Consider the following 14,659-nt stretch of genomic DNA (forward strand, 5'->3'; position numbering starts at 1 on the left):
ATTGTGGCGCCTGAGAGGAAGTGAAGGCAACACTGGGGATTCGATAGAGGATTTGAGGTTAGTTTGAGCTTTTAATATTTGTTTTTGTTTTTTTATTCGTCCTTACGCCAATTAATCGCAAATTTTTCGAAGTCAGGTGCTAATTTGTCCTGACAAGGGATTAGGATTTTCTAGGGGGGGTGAGAATATCGTGGGTGTGGGTTCGTATCTATTGTTCCCCAGGAGAGAACAAAAAAAAAACAGCTGTGATTTTCCACGAGTCATATTTACCCCCAAATCCCCGTGACACAGAGATGAATCATCCCTGCTTTGTTAATATTTTCTCAACGAAAAGAAAAGACGGGATTAGACGCTAGGATTTTTATTAGTCATTTCATACATCTGCAGCAGCAGTTATCACTCACAAATGTGTTATCACTGTGGAACAGGTACAATTTTCAAGAATTCCCCTCAGATCTAATCACAATCGATTGGATTCGGTAGCAAACGGGCAAAGGGTAGCAAAAATATATCTGAATCTCACAGATATATTCTCGAAATCCTCAGTGGGGATGTGGATTTGTTACCTTTTACTCATTTCCTATGGTCTGAAATTCACAATTAAACCAGGAGTAATGAACAATGACTAGGAACAGAAAGGACAGAATGAAAAATGTCTTATTTGGTTTTACGAAGTGCTTCGCGCTCTTTTACGTCGATCGTACTGAGATTCAAGGAAGCAACGTATCCGTGGATAACGGATATTGCAGTCTTGACGATGGCTATGGGAGCGGAAATGTACATCACAGCCCTGAATAGACTCACGCCGAGCACTGGAACAAGAAGAGACAGTAAAAACATTTTTATCGGCTGTTTATGCAAATGAGTGAGACCAACTGCAAAAATAACTTTCGCAGATAATGTCAAACATTGAATCCCTGTTTTGTGTGAAATTTTCACAAGAACCTTCTTAGTAGGTCTTAAGGCATTCTATGAAAAAGGTTATCATCCCGATTGTGATATTTATGTTCGATTCATAAATTCAATACTGAGTTATCGGGTGGCTTCGCTTTTTTTTCTTTCTTCTGTGGATGAAACTTACATGTAGGTCCTTCGGTGAAATGCAGAAGATACAGGGCGGCGTAAAATGCCTCGTTTCCAGCGCACATGAAGAATAACACGAGTTTATTCGTATAGTAAACCCTCATGATGGGATTACCTGACATATCAATGAATTTGTGACTGGTTTTTCCCTGCAAAATCGTCCTGGAAAAATCCAAAACCAGAGTTTGGTACAATTAACATATCAAATTACACGCGAATTCAGTAAAACATATTCGTAAAAAGCGATGAGTTGGATTGCTCATTTCTTATTAAATTATCCATTCATGTAGAAATGCTGCTACTCACGTGTGCAAGTACAGCCAGTGACAAGATATATCGATGGCCATGCTGAGCTGAAACCAGAAGGCATATGCCGGGTAGAACATACTCAAATTCACGAGAAGACACATCGTTCCAACTCGATCAGTCAATTGATCGAGCATTGCTCCGAATTTTGTGCTCTGATTGAAGTACCTGGCCGCATGTCCATCGACAGCATCCAGCAGAGCACTTATCACATAGCACCATATCGCAATTACATGATTTGTTGGCATGAAGTAGAATGAAATGATTGCTAGGATCACCCTAGCAAATCCTAAATAAAAAAATTGATAATCAGACGACTGAACTTTAAACTCGTGATAAATTGAGTTTATAAAAATGATACATATTATTCATCGAGTATTGATTCACCCCAGGAAGACCACAAAGTTCCACACAATTCATTCACATCTTCCTCGATTAATTGAATCAAATACCACGGAATCACAGGCAATTTTATTTTTTCAAACTCACCAATTAAATTCGGAACAAACAGGAAAACATTCTCCGTCTCAGTCATCTCGATTGTTTAGATTGCTCGGCGCTCGCTGGAGAAACAAGTGGTTAAACCCCTGGAAGCTCTCTTTCCCCCTGCAATCAGTACCAACGATTACTCCATAAATAAAAAACCAAGATTAAATCGCAACTAGGATTGATTACTCGTAGGAAACTCACTGAACACACCGGCCACGAGAAAAATATGAATGAGATCTAGGCCCCGCTGCGGCGTGAATTTACGAACCAGCCGACGTCATTTGATAACAGTCGACTCTGAACAATCGAGATCGCGCACTTCTTCGAGTATTATCGATCCCGTGGACGTCATTCCCAGGGAAACATCAAGGTAAAAGTCACCCCCCGAGTGTCCACACCTCTGAGATTGAATCCCCAAAATGATTGACTGCAAAATTCATCCCTGAGGAACTGACAAAATTTCTAAAAACTCCTAGGATGAAAATAAATCGCTCCTGGATGATGGAGGAATGCCCAAGGTTCCTGAGACCTCGTTACACACCTGACGCTACCAGACGACATTTTCGGAGGCCCAACTGCCTCCGAGTGGTGTCCCAGACTCTGCGCAAAAGCGATACCGTCTGATCCGCAAAGTTCTCCAGTAAATCCAAGTGCAGCTCACCCCGGAGAAAAAAATACCTCGTCCCACGATCCCGGAGCCATCACCAATGTGTAAATACGCTTAAACAATCACCCCCAAGTTTAATCAAATCGTGGTGAACTGGACACTGACCGAATGGAATAAATAAATAAAACGGCGAAGGGTGGGAGTGTGACTGCGGGAGTTGTGTTGGGGCCCCGTGGGTTGTGAAGGTGTGGGTCGAGGGAATGGATGACGTGCCCTTGCAGAGGGCCCTGGAGCCCCAGGAGGTCGACAACGACGCACGACAGTCTGAATAAAAAAAAATCATCATCGAGACTCACATCAGCAATAATATAATTTTCGGCAATTGTTATTACCAATTCCGTTTCGTTCTGTTTGCTCTCATGTTCATGGGAAAAATACAACGCCAGGAGGTTGTGTACGTATGCGCCAGCGCGCCTTCTCTCGCATTGGTGTGCGTGTTGGCAAGTCCAACGAAAAAAAGTAACCCCCCTGACGATCGATAACTTGTCAAGCCCCCCTCGAGGATTCAATGGGAACAAGCATTGTGATTGAGGGGAAGTTGAACAAATCTACCTGACAATTATCATTACCGTTAATGGACTTTTTATCGGCATTAACGTGAGTGTGGGCGACTGTGTTTTGTTGAATTCCGAGATGATACGGTTCGGGAAATTTCACAGTGTCCTTCAATGCAAGATGGATTGAGTTGGATTGAGTGACAGTGATGGGGATTCTAACCTCGAAAACCATTTGATTGCTTCATCGGTAATTCGGTTCATCGAGTACAGTTGTTTATCCTTCATTCTTTTTTTTTCTTTTTCGGTCGAGTTTATCATAGAAGAGGGGAGTGATGTCGGATGAGGATGAAACATGGGAGTGGACACAGGGATTTGTGAAATATTGAGGATTTTTTTCTTCCCTTGATCGTCAGGGGGGTGGGTCGGGGGGGGAGGGGGTGGTGTGATTTTTTTGGGAGATGGGGTTCCAGTGATTGCCAGGTGATAAGAATTATTTGGGTGTCAATGGAGAGGTTATGAGTGCAGTTGATACGGCGCTGTCAATTTCGGTGAAAATGGCCCCAGGGCCGGACAATAGGCAGGAGCCAGTGGCACCTGACAAGGGTCAGGATGATGGGACTAGTGATGGCAATCCGGAGAGGAGTGATGAGACTGGAGGGAGTGTTGGGGGCAGTGAGGGTAATGGGGGAAATGCCGGGAGTGATGGGGCTGTGGGGGAGAAACAGGTGAGGAGAATATATTTCTCGGGATTTATGTGGAATTTTGTTTTTGTAGTCACGGGATTTATTTTCGAGCTGAATTTTCACCCTCGGGGAAATCAGAGTCCTGAGACGCAGGACAGCTGTCAGAGGGACGGGCGAATGCACCAGAAAGTCTTGTTTTTTAATTCTTCTCGTGGTAGATCGTAGGTTCTTATCTCAGAGGTTTCGAAGATCGTTTAATTATTTATTCATTAAGTACGTGGCAATCTCTGTAGTCGATTGGATGTTGCCTGGCATAATTAAGTTTTAATTATGCTGTAATTATACCAGTCGTTAGCATTCAACATTTCAGGGGCTCCTCAAGTACTTCAATAAAAGTCGAAAATATCGGGAGTGTCGACAGTGAGGGGCCAATTCCGATGGTCTTGTTTTCGAGGGCCGTTTTTTTATCCGAGTGTTTTTTTTTCCACTCGTCGGGTCACATCAAGCCGTATGTCACCGGAGAGAAGTCTCAACACCAACCGGGGGTTGTCTTGGCTATTTACGTTCCTGTTGAGGCTCATATTCTCAGTATAATGGCGGCGGCCATGCCGAGAAGTGCGCGCCGCGCCCGCTTCGTTGTGCGATAGTCACCTCCAACGTTCGAAACACCAACAAATTGGAAAAAAAAGAAGAAATTCAAAAATCAGTGGTTTTTTAATATCTGGGGCTCGTAACTCTGCCCTCAGAGGGATTCTCTGATCCATGGTGATGGTATCGTGCCAGCTCACGGACTAAATCATCGGGGTACATTGACAATCAATGAATTGAAATTGGTGATGTAAAAAAGAGGAGCGATTATAGAACCTGAGGCTCGAATGACGACCTGGGTGCCCTCTAAAAATATAAATTCCGTGCCGGCACTGTGCACTTCTCCTTTTTGCACGTAAGTTCCTTCCTCTTTAATACTGATGGATAAATCGAAGGGAAAAATACGTGGTGAATTATTCATGAAATAAATACCACTGGGTGTTCATTGAATTTTTATAAAAAAAAAACATGAAAAGTTGAGGACAGGTGGGAGTTCTGGGGGGAAACATGAGAAATGGGATTTGAATGGGCAATTGGAGAGATCAGGGGATTTTACTCGTGGTTTTTACTGGTGGGAGGAACGTTGGAGTTTATCACTTGCAAAATTTCTGACATTGGGACCCCAACTGTCTCTGTGGTCGGCGTTTTATCGTCACTAGATTATTTTGTGACCACCAATCCCTCTCTTCCTCTCTTCCTCACCCCTTTCTGATAACAGAGCTCAGTGAGTCGTGAGTTTTTTTTTCTACTTGCAATCTGGAAATTTGTTGTTTTTAGAAATTGGGGAGAAGCACCTTGGGGATACTCTCGAGCAATGGCTGCCTTACATTATGAAATAAAAAAACATGAATAATTAGACTTCATGGATAATTGTGTGTGCAGCAGTGTCGTAGGCATTTTTTCCAACCGTCGCGACAACTCAGATCCAATCAGTGAAACCCTTTAAATTCACACTGATGTGTATATCTGACAGTGTGTCAGTCGATTTTTTTTCATCTGAATTTTTTCCTGATGGAGAATCATTCGAGGAATTCGATCGAGACTTGTGATCCCCTGGTTTATGACTCAAGGGGGATTATTTCATCTGATAGCATGGTGGACCATTACAAATGGTGCTGTAACACTTATTCTATTTATGGAGTGACTCCAAAAGTTTGGAAAGATCACTCGACACACTTCCCTTATTAGCCTCGAGGATCACTGGAGTCGTGATTTTATTGCCATATACCGTAACAAATTCACTCTGGTGTATGCGTTGGTGACAGGCAAATGTGAGCATTGGAAATTTATTCTGGTTGTTATGGCTATTGAGTAGTTATTGTTTACATCATCGATGGGCCAGATTGCGTGATGAAAGTGGTGCATTTGGAGCAGTGTAATGACTGGGGAAATTGAGTGTTCTGGAATCCAGTGTCACTACTCACCACACTGCCATCCATTACGTAATAACGCTTTTTCTGCTTTGTAATCGTGGGTATTTTTAATAGATATACTGCGAGGGAGTTATAGTTTTTTTTTCTTCTTTTGTCAACTCAAGGTTCCGTTGCTGTTGTGTTGCATTATCACTTGATCTCGTGCTGTTGAGGCGTTGGGACGTTCGAAAATTTAATGGGATGACACGAATGCTCTTCGGTTTGTGGGGGAAAAAAATGTTGAATGATATGAACCGAGGATTTATAATTTTCAGGAGGAACCGGGTACTTTCTCGACGCTGAACGAGAGGGAACTCCGAGCCCTCCTCGAGGAGGCCTTCACCTACAGGGGCTCCACTAGGGATCGAGAGGGAAAGTCTAATCTATTCAAAGTAATTTATGAAGAGAATTATTACTGTCACTTGATGGCTGGTGTTAAATCTTTGGTAAATGTTTTGTACTAATTTGGAAAATTTTGTTAAGGAACTTCTTCAGGAAGCTGAAGTCGATGAGACTGAGGAGGGACGTCGTGTGGTGACCAGCACTAGGTGCTTACCAGGGTCAAACAGACGTCGTCACAAGCGTGACTCAGTGTCCGAGAGGCTGACTCACGGTGGTTCACTCCAGAATTTGGCCCAACCAATTAGTTTTGAGTTTGACAGTAGCTTTGCCTACCTCACCTCGGGCTCTAGTCACACATATGGTGGTGGCAGGAGGAAAGGAAAGAAACACACCGGACCCAGTGTATCAGCGAGACAGAGAGAGGGTGGATCATTGCCCTCGAATGTAAACGCAACACACAGTCTTGCACCACTTGCTAATCTAGATTTACTCTTCGACAAGAAGGTAATTTCAGTGTTTCTCACAGTAATATACCATGACTAATTTTAAATAGACTATTATGAGAGTATTTTTGCAAATGTCAATTGCTTCTATTTTCTCTCTGATTGGAATCATTATAATTGTTTAAAATGGCAGTCGTTCGAATTGTTATTGTGATTTTGATAATGGGCATTTTTAGAAATAAATCAATAATTAACCTCAAAGTTAAATTTGCACCTTACCAGCTTGTTACTGACATGCATTCAATCATACCTAAAAATATGAGTTTAAAAGTCACTCTGTCGAAATGAGAAGAGCGTTACGATACCCATTTTCGTTGGTTTGCTTTTTATGATGATTTTAGTAAATTTAGAATTTTTGGTAAATTGCTCTGAGAGTGGGGCATTCTCTGGAACATTCTGCTGGTCTCTTCTAATGCTTCGGATGCATTCAATAAAACTATGTGAACCGTCGAAATATAGTAGATAAAAATCAATTATGAGTAAAATGATTATTGGGGGGTATATCCTGAGGGCACTGACCACTATTCGTTCTTTTCTGAAAAATCAGAAGGGCTACTACGAGGAGAGATCATCGTACGACTGGACAAACAAGGAGAAATCAAAGTCGCTGGACAAGCCGACGTACGGCTGTGCCCCGAAAAAAGACGACAAGGACAAAGAGAAAAAGGACATCAAACGTGATTCAACCGTTGCTGGTACAGCGGTCATTGATACTGAAACTGATAAAAAGTGTTCAAAGGTGAAACAAACGACAAATGAGATGCTCGAGTCGGACAATCCACCACCAGATTACAAACCGGAATACATGGTAATTGATATCGAGGTAAATAATATCAGTTACGATTTCATCCTGTCAAAGGGAATACAATATCCCGTAGGTTAACCCAGAGCCCTCGAAGCAGCGTATGAAATCGACAGACTGCGGTTCAATGACTCCCCAAGACTCATTGAATCACGGTATAATGTCCCCAAGGAGTTTTCCCTAAAATATTATCTATTTCAGGTGAATGGGTTGGGTGAGAGGAATGTTGTAGCTACGAGTGGATCGAGTAAACAGAGACCCCACTCAGCCTCGGACATCAATGATGATGAGGGCACTGAGATGAAGATCATTGAGCCACGCAGGCCCATGCAATTGATCTCTCGTGCTCACTTCGAGACAGCCCAAACATCGGTTGACTCAGCTGTTGATTTTCCACTTCGTGATCACAAACAGGATAAACCAAAGATATCATTTAATGGACCTGAGATCTCTGGAACTCTGCAGTTGCAGTCTTACAACAATGTCAAGTGCGTTGTCAACGGGACAATGTCAGGTGGACAGCAGGGAAAAGTTGGCTCTAGCATTCTTCCAATAATGCATTTACCCTCGCTGGCTGTGTCGAGAGCACCCATGCAGAATATTGGAATTCTCAACAAGGATGGAACGTTGATTGATAAAAAATCACTTGATGAGAATGGAAATGCTGTTCAGGGGCACAATGGTGAGCGCAAAAAGACGAGGAGAAAGCACACACAGGAGCCTAATGTCATTGTTTATAAGGCTGAGAATGTTGAGGGGCACCAGGGGAATGAGGACATTGATAGTTTGATTAATTTCATTGAGAATAAAGAAGCCAAGGGGAAGAAGAGCAAGACAAGTGGAAGTGCTGTCAAGGTGAAGACGTCGACTGCTGCAAAGCCTCGCGGCAGAGAGAAGGACTCTAAACGTGAACAGCTGCCATCCAAATTGCAGAAGGCTAATTCTCTTGAGGAGATATCCAAGACGAAGCTCGAGGATCTCACTGCTGAGAAGAGCTGTTCCAGTGGATCCAGTGTTTCAAGTCAGCATGGATCTGTCAATGGAGCACTCAGAAGGGCCAAGCAACGCAGCACTGGTGATACTGTTGCTGATTGCAGGGGGGATCGCAGGTCATGGGGCACTGAGGAGGGACAGGCTATTTACTGCAATGATATTGGGGATGAGTATACCAGGAGAAATTCAAATAGGAAGATCAATGCTGAAGTGGAACAGGAGCACGAGTTTTTGGTTGTTACGAAGAAGAAAAAGAGTAAAAAACAGAGGAGGAGCTCCAGTGGGGGTAGGGCACAGAATTTAGGAGGATCTGGCTCGTATCTGCCTAGGACGAGGGGATTCACTAATGAATATAGGACACCCCTGTCACCGGAATTGCGGAGAAAGAGTGCTAGCAGTATGCCACCGAGTGATAAATCAGACAGTAGTGATCTCGATTCAGTTCACTCACTGCCAGTGACATCAAATACAAAACACAATATGACGAAAAATCCACCATCATCTGGAACACCCCAAGCGAGTTACGCCGACATAGCCCGCATGGCCACGATCAATATGTCACCGAGTTCCGTCCTCAATATCTCCACAATGGTACCAAATATGTTGAACGCTGGTACATGGCCATCAGTGCCTGGTAAGTCACCATCAGAGCCCGACAAATTTCCCCAGGATTACTACCCAAGTCTCGATGAGCTTCAGCAATCTGATCGTAAATCACGTCAGCAAAACTTTGCCAATTCAAATCACGCGCAGGGCTTTAGCTTGAGTTTTGATAAGCCACCATCGCCAACAAGTACTAAAGCCAAGAATGCATCAGAGTGCAAGAAGGCTGAGGCCAGGGAGGAGGCTATTAACAAGAAGATCCAGGTGATAAAGTACGTGCAGGAGCAGAAAAACCTGACTGCTACTAATCACAGTGTTCATCAGAGTGAGATTCCAGTAACACCAAACCTCAAGAACGCTGGCAATAATAATTCCCTGGAGGAGACGACAGAGACAAGCCCCAAGGACACCAATGCAAACATCAGAATCACGAATTATCAGCGATCAAATAGAAGGAGTTACCAGCAGATACCAGGGATTCCCCAGATTCCAGTGGTACAAATGGAAGCTGTGTATGTCAAAAAATCCCCTCAGGATGACCTCAAGAAATCTTCAAATCCCCAGGAGGAGCCACGTAAACACAACACTGACGATCAGCAGGAGGTGAAGCCTAAGCAGCTTAATCCAAAGACTTTTTCACACAGCCAAATTGACTCTGAGCCTCAGAAGTCCATTGTCAAAGTAGAGAGAACGTCGAAGGGTGCGAAAGAGGCTGCTCCCACTGCCCAGAAAATCGAGCCCACAAAGATCATCAATAATCCAAGTCAGGGCTCCAAAGAGGAAGAAGGTGATACCAAGAAACCAAATAAAATGGGGAACAAGGAGAAAGAGATGAAGAATGAATCAACGAAGAAGAATCCCAGGCCAGCTGTAATTCTCATGGATGAAACTTCATCTGATCAATCTAGGAATAGTGACTCACCTAGTGAATTAACTTTTGGCTTTGAAGTTAACGAGCTGCTTCTGCAATCCGAGGAGAGTGAGGAAAAAGTTGAAACCCATCAGGTGTTTGTTCCAGAGCCACCCCAGATTTTTGACAAGCCACCACCCACGTTCGACAGACCCCCTCCGATATTTGATAAGCATATGAGGTACGAGAAATTTCCACCAAATTTTCACGTACCACCACCTCATCCACATCAGGTCCAGATGCCACATCCTACTATGATTGTGCCATCGATGGGTTACATTGGATACTCACAGAGGTTTCATCCACCTGCCAATACTTACATACCTGGTCCTCCTCCTGCCACTATTATCGATAAGTATCATCAGCCCAAGGAGGATTTTTCAGCGAGATATGTGGCTCCTGAAGAAGCTGTCAATGTGCAGAATTATAATCACGATAAGATTGTCAGTTTTGTTGGGCATGGTGAGTGACCTTATATATTTTATTTCATTAAATTAATGCCCGCATGTACTACCATGCGGGTGTTAACTGAGAAGTCCAACTAAAAAATTCAATTTTCATAAATGTTACAATTCTACTACAGTATTTTACCATTTTCATTGATTCTGCCAAGTAATCTTGAATTTGCCATTTTAAAAATGCCACGAAATGTCAGAGATATTACAAGCTGTGGCAAAATGTCACCGCCAGCAATTTTGTTTCCATCAAAGTAAAAATAACCCGACACTAGTTGCAGAATAGAATTTAATTTTCAGGGAAATTTTTAACTAAAATGAATTTTCTTGCAGCGTGGGACGCAGTGATGCGTGAGATACCAGTGACGGCAGCGACTGGACGGATCCAGTACTACCGTGGCCAGTGAAACCCCCTAAAAAATGGACAACTCCTAAAAAAAGTCAGTGATTCCCATGAATCTGTAAGATGCGGCAGATCTTAAAAACTCGTAAAGTACGTAAACAGAATAAAAACAGAAAGAAAAAAAAAACAAACGACGAGGAGAACGTGTGTTCAGAGGGAAGACTACGGGGGCTGATGTAAATTGAGGTAGAAGTGACGTTTAACAGTGCTTTATAAGTTTCCTCTTTATTTTACTTCTTTTATATTTTTTTCTCCGCGAGCCCAGCGACAAAATCCTGGGATCGCTAGACTGTACATAAGTTGTAAGATTGTGGTGGGGTACGAGCATTTGAATATGGAAGAAAAGAAAAAAAAACTTAAACGTCGAAGTTGTCGGAGTTGGCATTAAAGCCATACTGCAGTGGGGGTGGAGGAAAAGAAAAAATTTAATTCGACCTCAACAACGAACTTTAAGAATAAAACAAGAAGTAATGTACATAATGCGAGATCTGGTATAGTATTTTCAGTAGCAAACGAACTAAAGTGACTTTTTATCCCCCTCGCCCTCCTGAAGAATCATGTTGGAGTGAACGAGACACTGGTCTGTCTTGATAAATATTTGAGAATAAATTATGGACACTGTTAGTGGATTAATATTAAGATGAGAATTAACACAGTGAATGTGTTGGGGGATTATCGAGCCTGGGTGAATCATTCAGAGGTGATTATTACTGAAATATAACTCGGTGGAATGAGGCCGTAGGACCTCTTGCCTGAGTGTGATCACAATTAACAAATGAACAAACTTGAAATATTGTCAAAGTGCATCACCAAGTGAATTGTAAGTGTCATGACAATTGGCATAAGAAATGGATAATCTCTGTGTATAAATTATCATAATTGTGCGATCGACTGTATATTTCGATGAATCTTCCAGGTGTGGTGAATTATTATTCAAATCATGGGAGAAATAATCAGCGAGAGATTGAGAACAATTATTAGAGGAGGCCAGAGGCATTGACATTTGAAGTGAATTGTATTTGGGGGGTGGAAATGTGGAGACTGTGAAGGAAGTTGTGGAAGACAGTCATAATGTTAGTGGAGAAGTGGTGTTAGGGAGATGCTATGAAATCATAATAAACGGACTCGCTTATTTAATTAATATTAAATAAAACTAATATTATTGGAGAATTATGAGGTAAAGGAGAGATAATTGATAATTATGGTAGAATGCTTGTGGTCCCGCGAGCTAGGCTGGGCTGTGGATACGAGGGCAGTCTGGGGACATTTGTCAACCCTCGCAGGAGCTGGACCATGTCTGGACTCTGTGGTTACTGCTTGAATGAGGAAGAGCAATTACAGAACTTTATGCCATTTTACTGCAGGGAGAGAATTGTATTTGCCGAGTTCTGGCGTTTCTGGTGAGACTTATTATTTCAATATTATTGCTCAATCGACATTACTAATGATTATACAAAATAATGATGAGTTCAGTGGTGAAGGGCTAACTTGAGTTTAGGCGAATTAAATTTTTCTGAACTATTCATCTTTTATATTCAAACCACGTGGAAAAAATCGAGGAAAATCAATTTAATTGTCTCAAGGAACTATGGGCTCGTTGAAAATAATTCCTTCTTACAATTCGAGAGAGATTGGACTAACAATTCGAGTCAGACTGGATTATTTTTCTGTTACGTTGTTCTGAGAATGGGAAATCATTTTGGAGGAGAATTTCAGTGATGTAAATTGGTGGGAAGTTTTGAGTTTGAGGGAATCTCTTGAGACAATGTTTTAACTAGTGTTTTTTAATCAGAGATTGCAGGTTTAGATTCGAGAACGGAATTCCCCTGATTAGAAATAGTCATCCCATTCGCTGAATATTGAGAAATGGATTTTTTTGTTATTTACTGTTCACTGCGATCGATTGACACATTAATGTTCTTTTATTGAGCATTTTTCGATATTGATCTTTCTTCGTTGATCTTTCATTTGTTCATAATAGGAGAGTGAAACGTAAACAGTCGCCTTGATTTTTGAGAGCGGGAGTGAGCATTTGAAGTGGTTTATTGTTGAGACGTTGAGAAGAACTGTAGAGTGAAAATAGTTGATATGAAAAATGCTTGAGTGGTTGAGAGTGAGACCCGCTGGTTGGGTCTGAGCTGAGTTTTAGCGTTATTGCAAGTGTGCCTACCGCCCCCCTTGGCCCCAATAATTATCCAATCAATACATTGTGAAAAATCAATTTTATAAGACTCGACGTAGCTTGTTCGATGGATTTAATTAATTGTGAAAATGGAGGATGACAATCGTGGGTGTTTATTTTGTCTTCCTCGGGCAATTATTTTCCTCTTCTTCATCTCCAATTTCGAGCAGTAACCACGGATACGACAGAGTCGGAAAATAAAAATAAATGGTATCGAGAAAAAAAACATTACAGATTAAAAATTATAAAAATTCATAAAGAAAAAGCGTAAATAAAATAAATAACGGAGTTTAGAACGGCGAGAATAAATATTACCCAGAACACAGGAAAAAGTGAATGAAAAAAGTAAGAAAACATTAAAACAAAAAAATGAATAAAAACCATAAAATTAAATAAATAAATGTGCGTTGAATCCTGGGTAAGTTTTTTTTTTCTTTGTTGTTGAATGGAAAAAAAAAACAAAAAAAAACGAAAGGAAATTGATGATAATTCGATGCGTGACAGAGTGCGTGATTATTTGTCCGTTTAGTATTAATGAATAATTAATCTTTATTAAATATAGAAATTTGTTTTGAGAGTGAGATGTGTGGAGCGAAGGATAATTGAAAGTTGAGAGATTTGTTGTTTTACTTATGTTTTTTTTTTCTCTGCTTTCCTTTCAATTTCTTTTTCTCACGTGTGTAACAAAAAACATTGAGTGGAGATGATGTAATTGAATTTTGAACGATGAAGGCATTTCAAAATCATTCAGCAAAGTACTTTATGAAACAAAATGTTGAAACCGATGATGACGATATATTTTACCCCCTACCTTTGTTAAACTGTAACGCCTCGCCCCCTAATCTTTTTTTAAAAATATTTTCTTATTTTGTTTTTTTTTTAGGATTTCTATTTAATGTTCATACACAACACATATCGGTATTGGAGCAGTCGAACGTAATAAAATACACCAAGAGAGCAGGCCAAATTGGCTATTAACTTCTTAGTGAATATGCATTAATCTCGATAACGAATGATTTTATAACTCGAACTTAACATGTCTATTTCTCATCGATTGAAATTTATTGATCTAAGGAAAATGTGAGATTTTTTTCTTGATAGTTAAATTTCCGATGAAATACGTCTTCTGTTATTTCTCTCTGAAGTCTCTGAACAAAAAATCAATTACAGAATTGATTTTCGAGATAAATGTACATTGAGTTAAACTGAATTTATTACGTTCACTACTCCACGACTGGTGCAATATCGACGACGAAAAATTGTAGGCGTACGAGTGTGACAAGAGTCCTTGTATTCCAATTTTCACACGTTCAATCAATGTACGTAGACTACGATAAATAATTAAAGGGACACTGTTAGGTGTAAAAATCAAGAAAAAAAAAAATTAATTGACCTAGACGATAAAGGCCGAATAAAGAAGTTTATTTTTATTTGACAAGTGACGAAAATAGAGTGAAGGGTTAATGCAATTTTTCTACTGAATATAATTCTTCATTTTTACACACAACTCTTCCCCTTAATTAATGAACGATCCTGGAGGTAATAGATTTCGACTGACGATATCACAAATGATGCATCAATAAAGAAAAATTAAAAATCCGAGAACAATCGAGAGCTTAACGAGCAAAAGGCGGTTGAGGCGGACAGTGAGAATCCCAGAAATTATTTTAATCATTAAAATCCCATTCCTGATCGACAACTGTAAATTATGCCACTGCGCAATGTTTCTGTACTGTACATA

The 14,659-nt window shown here is 40.9% G+C and overlaps 2 protein-coding genes across 3 annotated transcripts; one reads left to right on the top strand and one right to left on the bottom strand.

Annotated features, from left to right (window-relative positions):
- Positions 1 to 345: 345 nt before the first annotated feature.
- On the bottom strand, positions 346 to 2,193 carry Pis (phosphatidylinositol synthase). Its single transcript, XM_011298530.1, has 5 exons — positions 2,080 to 2,193; positions 1,879 to 1,995; positions 1,390 to 1,678; positions 1,082 to 1,245; positions 346 to 812 (listed from the first exon to the last, which is right to left on the bottom strand). Exons 2-5 carry the CDS (start codon positions 1,922 to 1,924, stop codon positions 658 to 660), a joined length of 654 nt encoding a protein of 217 aa, XP_011296832.1. The 5' UTR covers positions 1,925 to 1,995; positions 2,080 to 2,193; the 3' UTR covers positions 346 to 657.
- Positions 2,194 to 3,476: 1,283 nt separating this feature from the next.
- On the top strand, positions 3,477 to 12,189 carry tyf (twenty-four). 2 transcript variants are annotated; one of them, XM_011298527.1, is made up of 6 exons: positions 3,477 to 3,767; positions 6,001 to 6,117; positions 6,209 to 6,571; positions 7,118 to 7,393; positions 7,574 to 10,340; positions 10,667 to 12,189. In XM_011298527.1, exons 1-6 carry the CDS (start codon positions 3,558 to 3,560, stop codon positions 10,738 to 10,740), a joined length of 3,807 nt encoding a protein of 1,268 aa, XP_011296829.1. In that variant the 5' UTR covers positions 3,477 to 3,557; the 3' UTR covers positions 10,741 to 12,189. The 2 variants fall into 2 exon arrangements, with proteins under 2 accessions (XP_011296829.1, XP_011296830.1); XM_011298528.1 differs by having other exon boundaries at positions 7,118 to 7,378.
- Positions 12,190 to 14,659: the final 2,470 nt, after the last annotated feature.

The sequence above is a fragment of the Fopius arisanus genome, unplaced genomic scaffold (genome assembly GCF_000806365.1).
Source record: "Fopius arisanus strain USDA-PBARC FA_bdor unplaced genomic scaffold, ASM80636v1 scaffold00011, whole genome shotgun sequence".
Taxonomy (NCBI): domain Eukaryota; kingdom Metazoa; phylum Arthropoda; class Insecta; order Hymenoptera; family Braconidae; genus Fopius; species Fopius arisanus.

Bases quoted from the DNA above. Each gene is read 5' to 3' on its own strand.
- tyf (XM_011298527.1), top strand. From the start codon at position 3,558: ATGAGTGCAGTTGATACGGCGCTGTCAATTTCGGTGAAAATGGCCCCA. The intron at 6,118-6,208 runs GTAATTTATGAA...AATTTTGTTAAG, and splicing joins GAAAGTCTAATCTATTCAAA to GAACTTCTTCAGGAAGCTGA. The intron at 7,394-7,573 runs GTAAATAATATC...TATCTATTTCAG, and splicing joins ACATGGTAATTGATATCGAG to GTGAATGGGTTGGGTGAGAG.
- Pis (XM_011298530.1), bottom strand. From the start codon at position 1,924: ATGACTGAGACGGAGAATGTTTTCCTGTTTGTTCCGAATTTAATTG. The intron at 1,246-1,389 runs GTGAGTAGCAGC...GGATTTTTCCAG, and splicing joins CACTGGCTGTACTTGCACAC to GACGATTTTGCAGGGAAAAA. The intron at 813-1,081 runs GTAAGTTTCATC...TTCTTGTTCCAG, and splicing joins TTTCACCGAAGGACCTACAT to TGCTCGGCGTGAGTCTATTC.